Source organism: Pelodiscus sinensis, chromosome 6 (assembly GCF_049634645.1).
Source record: "Pelodiscus sinensis isolate JC-2024 chromosome 6, ASM4963464v1, whole genome shotgun sequence".
NCBI classification, from domain to species: Eukaryota; Metazoa; Chordata; order Testudines; family Trionychidae; genus Pelodiscus; species Pelodiscus sinensis.
This window is the reverse complement of record NC_134716.1, coordinates 15,553,576-15,573,665: the sequence shown is the minus strand read 5'-3', so window position 1 is coordinate 15,573,665 and position 20,090 is coordinate 15,553,576. Positions and strand designations below refer to the sequence as shown.

The following is a 20,090-nucleotide window of genomic DNA, read 5'->3' as shown; positions in this document are numbered from 1 at the left end:
CAAAATACAATTGCAATACTTCAAAACTCAAATACTGGTACACCTAACACTTTCATTTGGGCCACTATTTCAGCTTAGTCCAATGAGCTCCTGAGAAGCTGCATTCCATGCAGCTTTGGAGGTTTACAGAATAGCTTTTGAACATCTTGGTTTAAGAAATGGCAGAATGATATGCTTTTATAAGTGAAATAACTATGAAGAAAGTAAGGCACTACAATGCCAAATCAATTACTTCCCTTTCTCAACTTAAGTTATGGATGATAGGGGAAAAAGATAAATTGTTGAGGTACAACTCAAAGGAAGAGATAAAAAAAGCTTCCCAAATATCTCCTGCCCATTCACATAATGTGTTTATTTCATACCTTCTGGCCAGTTAATTGCTTTCCACAAAGTTAGAAGTTGTTGTGCTGTAGGTGTTTCTACAGTGGTATTACAGGTTATGAAGAGTATCTTCTCTAGGATTATAAAATCATCCTCAGTTAGCTTTTGCTCTTCAGGTGCATCTCCATTAAGTTCCTTTAGTTTACCTGTGCAACCAAAAAAAAAGTACCAGTAGATTTTCATCACCTAAAATACTTAAAGATATTTTCTGCTACGGGTGTTATGGTAAAAGAGTGTCTGACCTAAAGATTTATGCCCAAAATAAAAACAGCTCTTTAGGGTAAGAATCTGCTTACAATATGTTTTTTAGTGAATTAGAACTAGCTATGCTTACTCTTTTAATTTAGTAACTTATTTTGATATGCTTGTTTTCACTTGTAACCACTTAAATCCTACTTAACACAAAACATTTACTTATTTACACTGTTACCTGAGAGGAGAGGGGGAGGGACAGCCAGTGTGCTTCTCTCTCTCTCTTTCATTCATAAAGAGAGTGAACATCCTCATGAGCTTTCCCTGTGCAAAACTTTTACATAGAGAAAGACGGATTTATTTGGTGTTTTGATCCCTTCTGCGAGTTAGTTTCCTGGGTGCTGTGCTCTAGAAATGCATCCTTCCAGAACTGAAGTGGCTCAGTGTCTGCATTGCTCTTCAGAGGTGGGAAACCTCAACTCTGTTCCCTGACTCAGGAAGATAAGAGGATCTGGCCCAGCAGGACAGGGTGATGGGGAGCTTCAGAGCGCAAAAAGAATGCGCTGTCAGTGGAATGATCAGCACATAGGGGAACAATCCCAAAATGTCTTCTATGGCTGTACCCCATCACAATTTACATAGCTGTATTCTTCCCCCTTCCCCCTTACCTTTTGATTATCAGGGTAGCTTAGGTATGGGAAGGCTGGATAATTCAAAATTAAACTGAGTCAAGACATACTCTGAAATTACTGAAATCTTAATAAGCATACTTACTTGTTAAGTGCCATGACACATGTACCTTGTGATTCAAAAAGTCTTTGAAACGAGTTTCAACAACGCTAATTTAAAGGGCAAAGTATTTATAATGTATTCCAAAATTTTACAACTTGCCACAAAGTTGATCCAGGGTAAGGTCAGGCACATATGCCTTCCACAAATTCCAGTTCTATAGAAAGGCACAAGAGTAACACTTCAAATACTGCTACCCTCTGTCCAATTTGTACCGGATAACCAACAGAAGTCCTAGAAGGACTGGCTCAGCATCTATCTTGAAAAAAAACCCTAAATTATATTTGTAGCTGGAAGCTCTAGCCCCCAAGTTCCACTAACTTACCATTTGAACATTTCACTCACATAGGGCTAGTAGGAAAAACTTTACTTGGCGACATCAATGTTTGCAGATCTATGCTTTCATTTAAAAAAAATTCTAGCCCCGTTGTTCGCAAATTTCAGTTTGCACAGCTACTGGAAATCCTATAGTTAGCAATTAAGCCAGTAAAAATTAGCCAATTTTGTTCTCCATCATACAGGGAGAATTTAGGGGTAACAGCAAAGGCAGGACTAAAGCTATTTACTGATGAAAACTTCCCACAAATAAAGGCATGTGAATAGCAGAGACCACCACTATCCTCAAGCAACCAGCAGCTTAGAGAATTACAGAATGTTTTCTCTATTCTCTAGCAACAGACTGGGCTTGGAGTGATCATATATTTTCATAAGTTCTTTATGATCATATGAAGCTACTTAAGCCCCCCTGTCCGGACTCCTGCACCCCAATCCCCTGCCATGAGCCCCTCCTTAACCCAAACTCTGACATCTGCAACCTCCCCCACACACACCCTCAGCCCCCTGCCCTGAGCTCCTATATCCCCAAGCCCTTGCCTTGACTTCTATACCCCCACTCCTGAAGGATCTGAGCAACAACAGGTATGTCTTCTAGTTTTATATAAAGAAAAATTAATTCATTTTGAAATAGTCTGCACTACCAATCCCCAACGACTTGGATTGTGAAAAATACCCTTCTATATTGTAAATCTCCCTGGAGTTGGGATTGAAAAATATAATTTGTGCAGGACTAGATGGTTGGAGAGACGATAAAACTAATGTAGCTTCTTGGACGCATTGAGGGTGTGGTTAACTACATTTTCCAAAATTAGGTTCAGGAATTAAAACAAACAACTCACCCAATATTTGCGAGGGGTTAGCCTGGTCAAAAGTGACAGCTTCCTTCTTTGGAAAATAAATATTTTCAGCTTTAGCATTGTTTGATTGATAAGCACTTCTTCCTACACAAGGTAGAGGTATTAGAAATTCAACAGAGAATAGTGTTTGATAACAAATAGTAACTTCCTTTCAGAAAATGAAAATCACTGGCTATATATTTTCTATTCCTGTTGCTCCTTCAATTTGCCACTAATTATACCATTAGTGCTTACAATAGTTGCAAAACCAAAAAGCATAATTACAAATAAGTCATTCATAATTAATTTTTAGAAAATCCTTTCCTACACAGTAGCAAGTACATAACTAAGATTTCAGTACAATCCACACACATATTATTCAGTTCACAATTGTTTCATAGATTTAAAGATTCCAAGGGACTATTGTGACCATCTAGTTCAACTTCCTATGTAAGAAAAGTCACAGACCTTCCCCAAAATAATATTAGAATTGAAGATGTTTTTTCTGGAGAGCAGATATCACATGTGAGACAAGTATGGCCATTACAAATTTTAATCCACAAAAAAACCTTTATCTTCATTGTGTCATTTTCACAATAAATATGCAAATGATTAGGCGGTCTGCATGTATCAGTGGCTATTAGGGATATTAAAATGTGTGTATTTGTGTAACTGCTGAATTTTTCAGTGATTACACAGTGTACACGTCGGAGGGGGAGGGGAGAGAGGGGAAAAGCTGAGTCAGTGCCAGCTCCCTGCCAGCAACGCTCCCTCTTCCCCCAATGGCTCAATATCAGAGGCAGCAGTGCAGGGCCAGGCACGCCTATGAGCACTACCTCCCACCTGCCTGCCCACCCACCCCGCCCTGCGCTGCTGCTTCTGTGGGAGGCGGCAGTACAGGGGGAAGAGAGAAGAGGGTGCAGGCAGCTCAGTGAGTCTACTTAAAAACCAGTTCCCCATGTGCACCAGCACCTATCTCCACCTCTCCCCTCGCTATCTCTGCTATGGAAGCAGTGCAGGGGAGAGGGGAGAGACTGCATGTAACCAAGAATATTAACCAATGAGCCCAGGCTCATCGGTTAACCATGTACTCAGGTACACATTAAAATTTCTAGTGGCTATCCTTAAACACCTAACATTATATGGAATGAAAGTTTGTCTCTCCAAAGAAATCTCTCAATTTCCTCTACTTTAGCAATGAATTATCAGATTTTATCTATTATCTTTGATTTGCTAAAATTATATTAGCAGAATTCACTTAGCTATTTAAATTGGGCTATACTCATTTCTCTGGCTTGAACCACCGATACCATTTGTCTGAGCTGAAAACTATTTAACATACCATTAGAATCAAAGGAATGTGAGGTTAAGGGACAGATTAACACTACATATTTTTATATTTTACTGTACAATTCCCACCAGAGCACAGCCAGTGAACAGGAAACTTTCTTTTACTACAGCTTTGAAAATAATTGAACTTAACATAAAAATCTCATCACAATTAGACTCTTCCAGAATTAAAACAGAAACTGAAAAGAAAGATTAATTAATGTTTATTTGTGAGATGAAGCCCTTACCAGTAAATGGATCAATTCCACTTAAAGGAGCTACCACATTTGATGCAGAACCAGGGACATAGCGACCAGCGCCTAAAACACAACAATTGAGGGATTGAATTAATTTGTACTGCAGCAAATCAAGTAAAAAGATAACTAGGGTTTTTTGGTATTGATGAAAGTGTATCACAACAATCACAATATCTATATAGCCCGCAAAGTTAAAATGTTATTTTTATATGAGACAATTTTTCCTCAGCATTACACCCAGTCTGAGGGTTATGCTACACCAGGGGTCAGCAACCTTTCAGAAGTGGCATGCCAAGGTTTAAGTTATTCACAAATCAGTGTGTGATGGCAAAACAAGGAGCAGGGTAGGGGCAGGCTGGGTATGGTTACCATTTTCTCAGAACCAGCTGCAACTAGGGAGAACAGTTTATTTTAAATTATTTAACAGATTAAGCATTTTAACTCTCTCATGTTAATTTATCAAATTTCATTTTAAATAAAGTAAAATATGTCCAACACAAAAGATTTCAAATGTTTATTTATGGCATGGGTGGGGAACTTTTTATGGGTGAGGGTCACTGACCCACAGAAAAAAAATAAAATCAGTTGGGGACCACACAAGTGAAAAGCAAAAAAACTTCAAAAAATCCCAACCCTCACTTGTGTGGCCCCAATTGAGACACCTCACCCCTCTGGTGCTCTAGCCTCACAGAGTGAGGGGAAGGGACAGAGGACTGCGGTTCAGGATTTTCCATAGGCCAGATTTACTTTTCTGGGGTGCCAGGGTTAATGGATTTTATGGACCCTTTAGGCTCTGGGGAAGGGACAAAAATGAGGGGGTCAGTGTGTGAGAAAGGGCTGCCAGCATGCAGGATAGTGAGGCGGTGCAGGATCTGGGAAGGAGGTGGTGTACAGAAAAGGGAGAAGTTATGAGGTCTGGGTGGGAAGTAGGGTGCAGAAGCAGGGTGTCTGGGCCAGTTGGAGGGAGCAGGAGCAAAGAAGGGTGCAGTGGGTGGCCAGGAAAGAGGGTGCAGGAGCAATAATGGATGCAGGAGTAGCGTGGGGGTATGTTTGTCTGGCCAGACCAGAGGGGGAGGGTGTAGGAACAGGATGGGGGTAGGGTGTCTGGCCAAAAGGGAAAATGCAGGAACAAGGGAGGGTGTCAGAGCAAGCTGAGAGTGCGGGGTCTTGGTGGGAGGGAGGAAAGTGAGGGGGATTTGGGTGTTGGGGTCTGGGCACGAGAGGGGACACTTACCTGCCTTCGTATACCCTTGCAGCAACTGCCGGGGCAATGGCACCTCCAGGCTCTGGGGCTGGCCCCTGACCACGTGGGGTCATCTGAGGCACTGCTGAGGAGCCTCATCCCCAGCGCTGCCTCCTCCCACCACAGCCTATCCTGCTACAAGGAGGGGAGAGGGCTCTCCAGTGGTTGCATGGGGGAGGAGAACTGGGGCTGAACTACCTCCCACGTACCGCTGAAAATCTGTTCACATGCCATAAGTGTCATAGATTGCTGACCCTTGTGCTACACTATGATACGCTGGCTATGTCCCATTTCTTCTAGAACAAAACAAGTTAAAAAATACAAGCCAAACTAACCTCTCTCAAGTGCCAAGCGATTGTCTTATTCCCTCACCAACAGTTGTGGTCACAATCCTGCTAATTTGAGTGTTACTCTTACATTTAAGAGTTTTTGTTCAAATAAAACAATAGTAAGAATAGACTATCTTGTTAAATTTCATTGAAAAAAAACTTATCCTTTCTCCAGCTAAGTGGCTTAGCAAAAAAGTTTAGCAAGTATGAGGGTTAATCACATTGTTTCCTCTGCAACTGGAATGGAAATACACTGTAGAGGACAAGCTCACTGTTTGAGAGATGGAGAAGGGAACTTCATCACTTCTCTCAGTGGATTATCAAAGCAAAGGATTCAGTCTGGTCATTCTGAGTCAAGACAAGTCAATCTGATCAACACTGTGGTCCCCAAAATGAAGAGATGGGTGGAAATTTAGTGCTCTCTGTTGGCTACTGTTTGGGCTAGAAAATGATAAAACCCACCTTTTGATGCCTGTCAGAGGAATCGCACCAAAAATTAAGTTACGTAATACCTGTAAATGGATCTGGTGCAAGTACAGCATTAGACTCAGATGAAGAGCCAGGAACGTAACGACCACTGCCTATGAAGTAGTAAGAAAACAAAAGTCAGTTTATTCTCTTATGTTGAAACCTATTAGTCTGTCCACTGGTCACTCTTCAAATAGCAAAAGTGGTTCAAAATAAAGCTGACTGCAGTATGTGCCTTAATAACCTTTAACTGGAGGGAGATAAAACATGTCTGCCAGGATGGTTCTGTTTTTGTTTCTGATGAATTCAGAAAAATCTATATTTATACTCACCCAAATGTGCACGCACGCACACTTTCTAGTCACCTAGCCAAGCCAGCTGAGCACCTAGGGCAGTGATCTCCAACCTTTTTACACCCAAGATCACTTTTAAAATGTCAGGACAAGCCAAGATCTACTCCATCCCTTCCCCAAGACCCCACCCCTTCCTTAAGACCCAGCCCTCTCTGTTCCCCTTTGCTCCATCACTTGCTATCCCCGGCCCTTATTCACTCTCAGGGTACAGCTACACTGCTGCTTTTATTCAATCCTTCTGTTGGAAGAATTTTTTCCCCACATTTCGCCGGTCTAGACTGGGCCAAATGTCAGAAAACCTCCTTCTTTTGGAAGCCCCCTTATTCCTTGTGGAACAAGGAATACAGGGGCTGCCAAAAGAGCGTGTTTGCCAGAAATACTCCTTCAGTCAAGCCTCACTGTGTTCAGACAGGAGGTGCAGGATCTGGGATGGGAATGAGGGATTTAGGTGTGGGAAGGGGTGAGAGGTGCAAGCTCTGGGAGGGAATGTGGATGCAGGAGGATGTGGAGAAGGAGATGCTGGCTCAGAGAGGGGGGGTCCAGGCTGGGGAGTGTTGGGCTCAGGTGGAGGGTGGGGGTGCTGAGCACACCACAGGCTTGTGGATGTGAGGGTGCAGGAGTTTGGGTTGGGTTGTGTGAGGGGCTCAGGGCAGGGAGGTGGGGAGTATGATGGGCTCAGGACACAGATTTGCAGTGTATGAATGGTGCAAGTCTGTTGTGGCAGAAGACTGAGGATGTGGGGGTGCAGGAGTTTGGGGATGTGAGAGGCTCAAGACAAGGGGTTCCACTATATGGTAGGTTCAGATTTGGGGTCCGGGTGGGGGGGTACAGGAATGTTATGACTGGATGAGGGCTTGGCCCCAATTGGGGGCTTGTTGGCCAGGCTTCATTTTTAAATAAAATATTACTTCAAGCACAAAAGATTTCAGCATTGTCTTTATGAGAGGGGAGGGGAACCTGTTTTGAGTCAGGGGATCGCTGACCCACAGAAAAGTCCATCTGGGCCACACAAATGAGATACAAAAACACAACCCCTCAAGCCTCACTAATGTGGCCCCAACTGTGCTGGGGCATGGGACAGAGTTCTTGTGGGTGCTGGGGCAGACAGGGTGCCAATGGGTGCCGGGGCAGCGGTCTGGGGCAGGGTACTTGTGGGGGTCTGGGCGGGGAGAGGGGACAAGGACTGGTATCTGGGGATCCTGCAGCTGCACGCCAAGGCCCAGGAAATGCGTGGGCTGCTCCCCCATCCCTCAAACAGCAGCGTGGTAACAAACGCTGGTTCATCGTGTGCCTGCTGCCTTTCTGCATGGGGCGGAGGGGAGGAGTCCCAGACCGCGCCAGCCTCAACTGCTTGGGCAGCGCATGCTTTGCTCCTCCACTCCCCATGGCAGCATGCACTGCCGGAGCAGGTGGAGCTGGCACAGTCCTGGACCCCCACCCCCTTCCCAGAGCACAGGAAGTCAGCAGGAGAACAAAGCCCCCAGCATGCAACGGTCCAGCATTTTAGGTACCGCGCCAGCTGTTGGGTGAAGAATGCAGTGGGGGGAGAGGAAGAGCAGTCCGTGCACTTCCAGGACCTGGTTCAGAACTCCCCGCCCCCCGGAAACCCACGCTACCTCCATTGTCCTTGGAAGTAGCATCATCACGACGTTCATCTTGAAGGTGAGGGGCAGTGAGGGGGGCCCCCCGAAAGCCTAGCAATCGACTTGTTGGGCCCCCAGGATCGATCAGTTGATCGCAATCGACGGGTTGGTGACCACAGACCTAGGTTTCCCGCCTACCCACCCCCACTTAAAAGTAGTATATATTCCTACATGTTTGTTGCGATCCTCAGACTTCTAGCAACCTGCCAAATCAACCATCTATGTTGCAAAATTAAGGCATTCTTGGGTTAAAATGATTCAATGTAGACTGAGATTTACATTGCAAATCTGGTACCTCCAAAAAGGAAGATACATTTAAATCTTGCATGCAAAATAATGTCTGTTCACTGAGCTTCGACTATCTTCAAGAAGTCACTGACACACATTTGAAATAAGACAAAGATTAAAATTTTATTTTCAAAATAATAATTTTAAAAAAGTTTTCTTGCAACTACCACCTTATTTAAAAAAAATTAATTAAAAAAAGGAGTTTACTTTCCACTTTCCAAATACACACAATTTACTTTTTGTTCTTTAATCGGATTGGACGATGCAAATACAGTAAAACTCCATTGGTCCGGCATCTGATGGTCCGGCACTCCTGATGGTCCGGCACCATCTGGAACCCAGAAGTGCTCTGGGCAGCCGGACCATTGGAGCTGCTCTGCCCCCAACTTCCCCGATTCAGCCGCTGCTAAAATTGACCAGCAGCTGAATCGGGGAAGCTGGGGGCAGAGCCGCTGGAGTGCCGCTGGGTAGGTCCCATAGCGCTGCCCCTCGGGGCTGTGGGACCAACCCAGCAGCACCCAAGCTGTCCCCGATTCAGCTGCTGCTGAAACTGACCAGCGGCTGACTCCAGGAAGCCCGGGGCAGAGCAGCTCTGCCTCAGGTGTCCTGGAGTCAGCCGCTGGTCAGTATCAGCACCAGCTGACTTGGGGACACCTGGAACAGAGCAGCTAGGGTGCTGCTGGATTGGTCCCCGCAGCGCCGAGGAGCAACGCTACTGGACCAACCCCGCAGCGCCCCAGTTGCTCTGTCCCAGGCGTCCCGATTCAGCTGCTGTTGAAACTGACCAGCGGCTGACTCCAGGAAGCCCGGGGCAGAGCAGCTGGTGCTGCTGGGGTGCTGCCGGGTTGATCTCACACTGCCAAGGGTCGGCCCTACTGGACCAACCTGGCAGCACTCCAGCTGCTCTGCTGCAGGCGTCTCTGATTCAGCCGCTGCTGTAACTGACCAGCAGCGGCTGAATCAGGAACTCCTGGGGCAGAGCCGGACTATCGGAAGGGAGGGCTATGATGGGTCTGGGGTGGCATCCCCCCCACCCTATCCCCCTCATACATCCCCCCCCTTCTAATAGTCCGGCATATCAGATAATCCGGCACCCCCTGGGTCCTAAAGGTGCCGGATTATCAGAAGTTTACTGTACTAGTCTATCCAATTTGGTAATGCACCTTGTTTATTACCACCTGAGCACTTTCCAAATTGTACAAAGACAAACTGGGTGAAGTAATGTCTTTTATTAGACTAATTTCTGTTGGTGACAGATAGTTAGAGCAGAGGTGGCTGAACTTTTTGGCCTGTGATTCACATCAAGATTAAAAAAAACTGTATCGAGGTCTAGGTAGAGGGCTACCTCCTATCCAACCCTCCCTTCCCACTCCTCACTTCCAGAGTATTCTCGGAGCTGTGTGGCCATGCAGTTGGCTAATAAACCAGGGCTGCAGTGCACAAAGCTACCATGGCTCGGGGAGAGACCCCTCTCTGCTGGCAGCTCCCTGCTGGGGCCAGAGGAATGTGCCTTTGTCCCAGCTGTAGCTAGGATTACCATGTAGCTTCAGAAACAATACTGGACACACTTGATGGGGGATGGGGGGAGAACGGACTTGCCAGGATGGGAGCAGGGTTGGCGGGGGGATGGGAAGCAGGGCTGGTTCGGGGGGGAGGACGGAATGTCGGGGGGAAGTGGGGCTGGCCGGGGGAGATCAGGAGGAGGAGAACCGGCTGGCAAGAAGCAGGGCTGGCCGGGAGGGGGAAGAGAATAGGCTGGTGGGGAGCGGGACTGATCCAGGCACATGTAGATCCCAGGGCGCTGCCTGTCCCGCACACTGTCCCAGCGAAGCATGAGCGAGTCCGGCTACGGCTCCACAATGTGCTTGAACAGCGCTCAGGAGCACGGACAGGGCTTCTCCTCCGCCCCCCCCCCCCACCCCCCCACTCCTACGTCAGACACAACCAGAGGCTCCCAGCACTGATCGTGTCCCACCTCCCAGCCACTCCCCCCAGGCTTCCGTCAGGCACCCAGCTGGAAAACCGGAAAATACCGGACACTGCACATGTCCAGTATTTTCTGATTTTTTTTTTTTTTTAACCAGACAGAGGGTCCAAAAAACAGACTGTCCGGCTGAATACCAGACAGCTGGCAACCCTAGCTGTAGCAGCCCTGCAGGGTTTGGAGTAGAGTCACACTCCTCTGGTCCCTGCAGGAAGGTGCCACAGAAGGGGAAGAGACCTGTTTCTCTGGTCATAGCAGCAGGACAGGATTAAAAAAGGGGCTTCAGGAGTTGCAGGCTGGGGCCAGTCCTTGCTGGTGGGATGGGGAGGCAGCTCCACATGTTCCACCTCCCCCACCTCTAGAATCGCATCACTGGAAAGCTTTGACCTCCACCACCAGGACCCTACCACCTCATCTAACTCCGTCCGCCCCCAACCTCTTTGCTCCTCACCGTACCACCTAGTCAGAGCTGCAACCATGCCACCCAGAGCACTGGGGCTGGCAGCATGGTGAGCGGAGGCTGCAGGACAGGGTGGACGGAGGGAAGGCTGGAAACTTTGGGGCTCGATAGAAGGGTTTATGGATTATAAACAGAAAACTGAAGAGCAAATTTGACTAATTTTTTGTTGAAGATTCAGTTTAACAAAAATATGTGAACTCAATACAGCAGTTAAACAAATGTAGTGGAAGTTAATTCAAGAACAGATGCTAGAAAAGGCAAATCAGTATCTTACTATGCAAGTTCTGGATATTGAATTTACAGACTTAATGGGCTAATATTTGCACTGTTATATAGTGTATGCTTTTCCAGCATTCTGCTAAACTGTACATATTTGTACAGATAGAATGATCACAAATGTGTTGTATGCCACAGACAGAAAAGTACACACACCTTATAGTTAAGCACATTAAGATCTCATATGTTAGCTTTCTGAATTAAAAGTGCATACCAGTGATAATTTTTTCCTTTACCTGTAAAGGGATCTGACAATTCAGTGCCTGTATTCCCTAGCATTTGTCCTTTGGTGTTGTCTATAATAAACTTGGCCACCTGATCCAGAAACATGGGATTTAGATCATTCTTCTGCAGGAAATTGTATGCAGTCAGCCATGGATCATCATTGATGTTATATGGCAATTTGTAGGAAGGCCCATTTTCATTCACATCAATAGTGAAAACATAATCATATTCCTTCAAGTGAAAATAAAAAAAAAATGGAAATAAATAAAAAATGCGATCACAACTTTCGATCCACAAATACATCAAACAGTATGGAAAGTGACACTAGACTAAGGTTTCTGGTTTTGATAACTTTGAAAAATATCGTATTCTACCATGTTAGCTGTGAGAATATTTAAACAATTTCAAAAAATACTGGAAACAGTTAAAGGAATATGGGCTAGATGAGGAAATGCTATTATTTTACTGTGAACGGAAGCTATGGTTTCCTGTAGGCTACATCTAAACTACACCCTTCTGTCACCAGAGGAATGTAAATTAAGCAGTTCTAAAGTGCAAATGAAGCGGGGATTTAAATATCCCGTGCTTCATTTGCATAATCATGTCATGGCGCTGTTTCAAACAAGCGCAATTTTGAAACTGAAACCGCAGTTTAGACACAGTTTTTTCGACAATGGGGTGCCTTTTCGAAAGATCCTGTAATATTTTAAAGAAGCCTCATTGATGGCACAGGAACAAACCATCTCGATGCACAATAAGAAAAGCAAATATGGTAGGCGACCAGCTTTGCTTAGCAGTGAAATCCTTAGCGAGTTAAACACAAAAAGGAAGCTTACAAGAAGTGGAAACTTGGACAGATGACTAGGGAGGAGTATAAACATATTGCTCGAGCATCCAGGGGTGTAATCAGGAAGGGATGTGAAGGGTAACAAGAAAGGTTTCTACAGGCATATTAGAAATAAAAGGGTGGTCAGGGAAGGTGCGGGACCCTTACTGGATGAAGCAAGTAACTTTAGTGACGGATGATGTGGGAAAAGCTGAAGTGCTCGAAGCTTTTTTTTGTCTCAAGGTCAGCTCCCAGACTACTGGACTAGGCAATGCAGTATGGGGAGGAGGTGAACAGCCCTTGGTGGAAAAAGAACAGGTTATGAACCATTTAGAAAACTTGGACATAAAATCCATGGGACCAGAGCTAATGCATTCAAGGATACTGAGGGAGTTGGCAGAGGTCATTGCAGAGCCATTGGCCATTATCTTTAAAAACTCTTGGAGGTCAGGGGAGGTCCCAGCCAATTGGGAAAAAAAGGCAAATGTAGTGTCCATCTTTAAAAAAAGGGAAAAAGGACACTTTAGGGAACTACTGACTAGTCAGCCTCACCTCAGTCTCTGGAAAAATCAGAGGGGATCCTCAAGGAATCCATTCTGAAGCACTTGGAAGTGTATGTCTACACTGCAGCGTTTTTCCAGAATAACGGCCGTTATTCCAGAAAAAACAATATTTGCGTCCACACTGTTGTTGTGTTCTTTCAACAAGAAGCCAAAAGAACAGAGGGGTTTTTCTGATGGCAGTAAACATCTTTCTATGAGGAAGAAGCCTTTTTCCAAAAAAGCTTTTTTTTTTTGGAAAAAGATGTGTGTGGATGCAGAAGAGGGAGTTCTGTCGGAAAAAAAAAAGAGGCCTCAAGGAAATAACACAGGTGCCCTAGTGGTCACGCCGTCCAAACTAATCAGAACTCTATAGTTCCCGTCTCCAGCCAGCTCTAAAAGCTGCAGGCATCTAGGACAAACCTTGTGTCAGGAAGCCAGCCCTGGGAGTTGCACTTCACTGCACAGCTCCCCCAGTCACACAAACTGGGATCCATGGCGCAACCACAAGACCCTCCTGGCCCTCACAGGGAGCATGATCAGGGCTCCCAAGATCCAGCCAAGGGCCAGAAGAGGCGTGCACCATCATGATTAGGAACTATTTAGAAAAGCTAAACGTACACAAATCCATGGGTCCGGACTTAATGCATCCGAGGGTATTGAGGGAGTTGGCAAAAGTCATTTAGGTGCCTTTGGCCATTATCTTTGAAAAATCATGGAGATCAGGAGAGATCCTGGATGATTGGAAAAAGGCAAGTGTAGTGCACATCGTCAAAAAAAAGGGAAGAAGGACGATCCAGGGAACTATAGGCCGATCAGTCTTATCTCGGTTCTTGGAAAAATCATGGAAGGAATCCTTACGGAATCTATTTTGAGGCACTTGAAGGAGAGGAAAGTGATTAGGAATAATCAGCATGGATTCACAAAGGGAAAGTAGTGCCTGACCAATCTGATTAGCTTCTATGATGAGGTAACTGGCTCTGTGGACACGGGAAAGTCAGTGGATGTGATATACCTTGACTTTAGCAAGGCTTTTCATACAGTCTCCCACAATATTCTTGCCAGCAAGTTAAGGGAATGTGGCTTGGATAAATGGACAGTAAGATGGATAGAAAGCTGGCTAGAAGGCTGGGCCCAGTGGGTAGTGATCAATGGCTCAATGTCAGGATGGCGATCGGTTTCTAGCAGAGTGCCCCAACTTTTGGTTCTAGGACTGGTTTTGTTCAATATCTTTATTAATGACCTGGATGAGGGGATGGATTGTACCCTCAGCAAGTTTGTGGATGACACTAAGCTAGGGGGAGAAGTAGATACGCCTGAGGGCAGAGATAAGGTCCAGAGTGACTTAGACAAATTGGAGGATTGGGCCACAAGAAATCTGATGAGGTTCAACAAGGATAAGTGCAGAGTCTTGCACTTGGGACAGAAGAATCCCAAGCATTGTTACAGGCTGGGGACCAGAACAGGCTGAGATCACCTTGGGGATGTTGTGCTCCCCCGCATCAAGGTCTGTTAGTAGGCACCTGAACCGTGCCCTGGAGCCCGAAGGAGCATTCTACCTGGATACAGGCCCTGCTTAGGCAGGCATTGAATTGGCCCAGCTATGGTCCAGGTGGCCGGTGTACATCTTCATCAGCCACAGCACGAAGGGATAGGCCGTATCGCCCCACGATGCATCTGCACTTCCCCAACCCGAAAATCACGGGTTGGGGGAAGAATGTGCCAGCCACCAGCTTGTGGTAGAGGCTGGAATTTCTGAAAACGTAGGCGTCATGCACCCTTCCTGACCACCCGATGAAAATATACATGAACTATCCAGAGTGGTCAACCAGGGCCTGCAGCACCATAAAGAAATAGCCCTTACGGATGATGTATTGGGTGGCCCGATAGTGTGGCCCGATAGTGTGGCTATGGGAATATGGGTTCCATCTATGGCTCTCCCACAGTTGGGGAAGCCATGGGCGGCAAATCCAGCCACGATGGGGTCTAGATCTCCCATCCCCATCTCCTTTTTCCTAGGGTCCCCCCCTTTCCAGTCCTCCTCCCTGCAGGGACTGCAGGCCGAGAGTGCCTTGCCTCCATGAGGAGGGCCTCAAGGGTGGACTTTCCCATGCCAAACTGGTTGCCCACAGACTGGTAACTGTCTGGGGAGGCAAGCTTTCAGATGGCAATGGTGACCCGCTTCTCCAGAGGGATGGCGGGTAGCATCTGGGTGTTCCGTTGATGGAGAGCAGGGGTGAGCCAGGCACACAGCTCCATAAATGTGGCCTTCCTCATCTGGAAGTTTTGGAGCCACTGCTTGTCATCCCACCGCTCCATGACCAGCAGGTCTCACCAGTCAGAACTGGTGTCCAGCCTCCAGAACCTTCTCTCCACTATGAGGTGCAGTTGGAAGGGTCTCACTCCTGCACACAGGATGAGGGTCTCAAAGATGAGCTCAGTGTCGAGCTCCTGCAGGACCATGAAGGCGGTCTGCAGAAACTGCATCATGGCTGTGTGGGGTCATCGCATACCCTGAGGCAGCTCTGGCTCCATGGCAAGGAGTATGCTGTGGTATCCAAAAGCTGGGCAACCAGAGTACGCACTGCAAAAGCTTTGCTGTCCCTTGGCAAGGCAGGTAAGCAAGCAGCAAAAGCTGAGAAACAGCTGTCCGGGAGGGTCCCTTTAAGCATGTCTCAGCTAGCCTTAGGCAACAGCACCTGGAAGCAATTGCTGACCCAATACCCTGCTTGAACTGGTTTCGGGTGGCCTTAAATGCGAGATATAGTGTCCACACTGGAGGCTCTCTTTCAAAAAAAGCACATAGTTTTTCGTTGTGCTTCTGACATCTGGATGCTCTTTTTCAAAATAAGCTCCGAAAGAAACTTGCAGTCTAGACATAGCCGAAGAAAAGAAAGTGATCAGGAATAGTCAAAATGGACTCACCAAGGGCAAGTCATGCGTGACCAACGTGATTGCCATCTATGACAAGGTACCTGGCTCTGTGGACATGGGGAAGTCAGTGGATGTGATATACCTTGACTTGAACAAAGCTTTTCTGTGATCTCCCACATTATTCTTTCCAGAAATTTAAGGAAGTATGCATTAGATAAATGGACTATAAGGTGGATAGAAAGCTGCCTAGGTTATCAGACTCAACAGGTAGTGATCAATGGCTCAATTTCTGGTTGGTGGGACTCTGTGCTTGAAGCTGACCAAGTATCGGTTCTAGGGCCGGTTTTGTTCAACACCTTTATTAATGGCTTGGACTGTACCCTCAGCAAGTTTGTGGATGACACTAAGCTAGGGGGAAAGGTAGATATGTTAGAGAGTAGGGAATAAGGTCCAGAGTGACCTAGACAAATGGGAGGATTGTGCCAAAAGAAATCTGATAAGATTCAACAAGGACAAGTGCAGAGTCCTGCCCTTGGGACAGAAGAATCCCAAGCACTGTTACAGGCTGGGGACTGACTGGCTAAGGAGTAGTTCAGCAGAAAAGGACTTGGGGATTACAGTGGATGCGAAGCTGGATAGGAGTCAACAATGTGCCGTTGTAGCCAAGAAGGCTAATGGTATATTAGGGAGCATTAGAAGGTGCATTTCCAGCAGATCTAGAGAAATTATTATTCCCCTTTATTCAGCACTGATGAGAACACACCTAGAGTACTGCATCCAGTTCTCCCCCACCCCACTATAGAAAGGTCCATTGGAGGGGGTCGAATGGAGAGTAACCACAATTATTAGGAGGCTAAAGCACATGACCTATGAGGAGAGGTTTAGGGATTTGGGTTTGTTTAGTCTGTAGAAGAGTGAGGGGGTTTGATAGTAGGCTTTAGCTACATGAAGGGAGGTTCCAAAGTGGATTGAGGGAGGCTGTTCTCAGTAACGACAGATGACAGACGAGGAGCAATGGTCTCAGGTTGCAGTGGGGGAGATGTAGGTTGGATGTTAGCAAAAAGTATTTCACTACGAGGGTGTTGAAGCACTGGAATGGCTTACTAAGGGAAGTGGTAGAACCTAAAAATCTCTAGAGATTGAGTCTTGGCTTGACAAAGCCCTGGATGGGATGATTTAGTTGGGGTTGGTCCTGCTTTGGGGCAGGGGGTTGGACTCGATTACCTCCTGAGGTCTCTTCCAGCCCTAGGATTCTATGAAAATGTGGTGTTGCATGTATGTAGCATGACAAACCAGTGACCATTTTAGACATACATCAGCTCCCAATGAAGTCAACAGAAGTTACAAGTACAGGCAATCCCCGAGTTACGTGGATCCAACTTATGTTGGATCCCTACATACGAACGGGGCTTTTCTCGCCACGGAGGACGTTGTCGGCGGGACCGCCCAGACGCGCCGCGGTCCCGCTGCCCGCGTCCTCCGCGGCGAGAAAAGCTGCTCCGTGTCTCCCTGGTCTGCTGGGGGGGCGCCCCAGCAGACCAGACAGACGTGGGCGGCGGGACCGCCGAGATGCGGAGCAAAGCCGCGGAGGACGCGGGCGGCGGGACCACGGCGTGTCTCGGTGGTCCCGCCGCACGCATCTCCCTCGGTGGTCCCGCCGCACGCATCTCCCTGGTCTGCTGGGGGGGGGCGCAGCTAGTGCGCGGTCCCCCCCCCCGCCCCCCCCCAGCAGACCAGGCTTTTCTCGCCGCGGAGGACGCGGGCAGTGGGACCGCAGCATGTCTCGGCGGACCCGCCGCCTGCATCTCCCTAGTCTGCTGGGCGGGGGGGGGGGGGGGGGGAGCGCAGCTAGTGCGCCCCCCCCCCCCCACACACACACACACACACATCAGACCAGGCTTTTCTTGCCGACGCCTGGGGTAGAGCAGCTGGGGCGCTGCCGGGTTGGTCCCCGCAGCGCCACACCTCAGCACTGCGGGGACCAACCCGGCAGCACCCCACCTGCTCTGCCTTGGGCTTCCTGTAGTCAGCCGCTGGTCAGTTTCAGCAGCGGCTGACTTGGGGACGCCTGGGGCAGAGCAGGTGGGGTGCTGCCGGGTTGGTCCCCGCAGTGCTGAGGTGCGGCGCTGCGGGGACCTACCCAGCAGCGCTCCAGCTGCTCTGTCCCAGGCGTCCAGATTCAGCCGCTGTTGAAACTGATCAGCGGCTGATTCCAGGAAGCCGGGGCAGAGCAGCTCTGCCTCGGGCTTCCTGTAGTCAGCCGCTGGTCAGTTTCAACAGCGGCTGAATCTGGACGCCAGTTCCGACTTACATACAATTTCAACTTAAGAACAAACCTACAGTCCCTATCTTGTACGTAACCTGGGAACTGGCTGTACTGAAAAGCAGGCCATAGGATAATCAAAATCTTATAAAACATTAGCAATAAGCAATAATTAATAATAACTCAATCTTGAATAAATTAAACCGACTGTCTAGAGTTACACAATTTTTCACATCAGCTAGTTGGCCCCAGGAAATGCGTTTCAGAAATATTACAGTAATATAGTAGGTCAGGACAGAATCTAACATTTCTGCTTCTGAATAAGAGATAGGCCTGAGATCGATAATGAAGCAATGAAAGTACCTAATTAATTAAAAAGTTTACAGGCAACCCTCACCATTTGCGGTGGAAGCATTCTTGGTACTATCCTAAATGGCAAAATTCACAAATATGAGGAGCCACAGTGTCCCCTTCCCTACAGGAGACCGCCCTCCTCTCCCCCATCAATACAGAGAACCATGAATAGCAAATCTGAAAATCACTAAGGCCTCCTGTATTTCATACAAAAAGCCCCACATTATCATTTGAGACATGAATATGATGACTGAAGAACACTTTACATACCTTTCCTTCATATAAAACCCTTCCAGATGTTTGCTGTGTAGCTCCAGATGAGCCAACCACTTCACCAATCTTGATCCATCTCTCTTCACTAACACTCCACTGATAGGCTTCAACATTCCTGTCATCTTTAATTAGTCGTGTCTGTCCCTCTCTTGTTCCTAGAAATAAAAAAATTGCATAGCTAGAGAGAAATAAGGTAGTAAAGCAGCTTCGAATGAGAAATAAAAACCATGACCAAGTAACTAAGCCTATGAATTTGGCTCAGATTTTTGCCTCCTGACTGGAAAAAAAAAATCTTTTTCTGCTTAATCTGGATAGCTTTTATCACTGCATAATTTTATTTCACTAGGTACTATTCTTTTCATATAAGGATCCTCATTTTGAATTAAATACATTAAAGAATAAATGTAATGCAATTAAGACATCAGTTCTATTTCAACATTCATAGTTTGAAAATGTTAAGTTTGTTATGAAGCTATTTTTTTTTCTTTAAGGAAAACAAAATCATATAATGTAGTCCCTTACTGAATCACAATGCTTAACTACTGCACTATTATAAAGCAGGCTCATCATAAATGTAACGTATTCCATTTCCATGAATGATACATGAACTAAATCCTCAGAAACAAAAAGTTTATTAGAGGCATAGGAATGCCTCCATAATACCATGGACATAGATAAAAAATTAATTGTATTGCTACATAACACAAACTCAGCTGTGGGTGAGAGGGAGTAGGTAAGATCAAAGGGGAACAAGTCTCAGATGAAAAAACTGAAGACTGCTGGCAGTTTTTCCAGACACTATAAAGGGCACAAAAGCAAAACTATTCTACTGCATAGGAAAAATAGAAGTAAGTCAAAAGCCACCCTATCTTAACCAGGACATCTTCAATGATCATAAACAAAAAAACAAAAAAACCCAAAAACCTAAAGGGAGTCCCACAAAAAGTGAACTCAATTTAATTACAAAGGATGAATATAAACAAATGAAACAAGTATGGAGGGGCAATATTAGAAAGGTTACGGTACAAAATGTGATCAAAGTAGCTAGAGATATAAAGGTTAAAACACATTCTACTAATATATTAGAAGCAAGAGGAGGCCCATTACTCAATGGGAAGGGAAAAAATAATGAAGTATGGAAATGGCAGAGGTGCTTCATGATTGTGTTTCGATTTTCACCAAGAAGGTTGGTGGTGACTGCACACCTACAATAATGAATGCCAGTGAAAATCAGGTAGGTTCAGAAGCTAAAATAAGGAAAGAACAAAGTTAAAAAATAGACAGTCATGTTAGATGTTTTCAAGAGATTTCTAAGCCATTAGCTATTATCTTTGAAAAGTCATGGACTACAGAGGAAAGGTTCCAGAAGACTGGAAAAGGGGCAAATATAGTGCCAGTCAATAAAATAAAAAATAAAAAAAAAATAAGGACAATCCCGGGAATTACAGACCAGCCATCTTAACTTCTATGCCAGGAAAGATAATGGAGCAAATAATTTAAAAGAGTCCATCTCCAAACATCTGGAAGATAATAAGGTGCTAGGTAACCATCAGCATGAATTTGTAAAGGACA

General features: G+C 46.2%; 1 protein-coding gene across 1 annotated transcript in view; it reads right to left on the bottom strand.

Moving 5' to 3' along the window:
• Positions 1–20,090, bottom strand: part of PLAA (phospholipase A2 activating protein) — a 40,956-nt gene that overhangs the window by 3,599 nt on the left and 17,267 nt on the right. Inside the window, exons 8-13 of the mRNA XM_075931461.1 lie at positions 18,516–18,673; positions 11,401–11,620; positions 6,205–6,273; positions 4,112–4,183; positions 2,538–2,639; positions 363–527 (exon numbers count right to left, since the gene is read on the bottom strand). Coding sequence (XP_075787576.1) covers positions 363–527; positions 2,538–2,639; positions 4,112–4,183; positions 6,205–6,273; positions 11,401–11,620; positions 18,516–18,673 — 786 coding nt within the window. The remainder of the gene's footprint in view (positions 1–362; positions 528–2,537; positions 2,640–4,111; positions 4,184–6,204; positions 6,274–11,400; positions 11,621–18,515; positions 18,674–20,090) is intronic.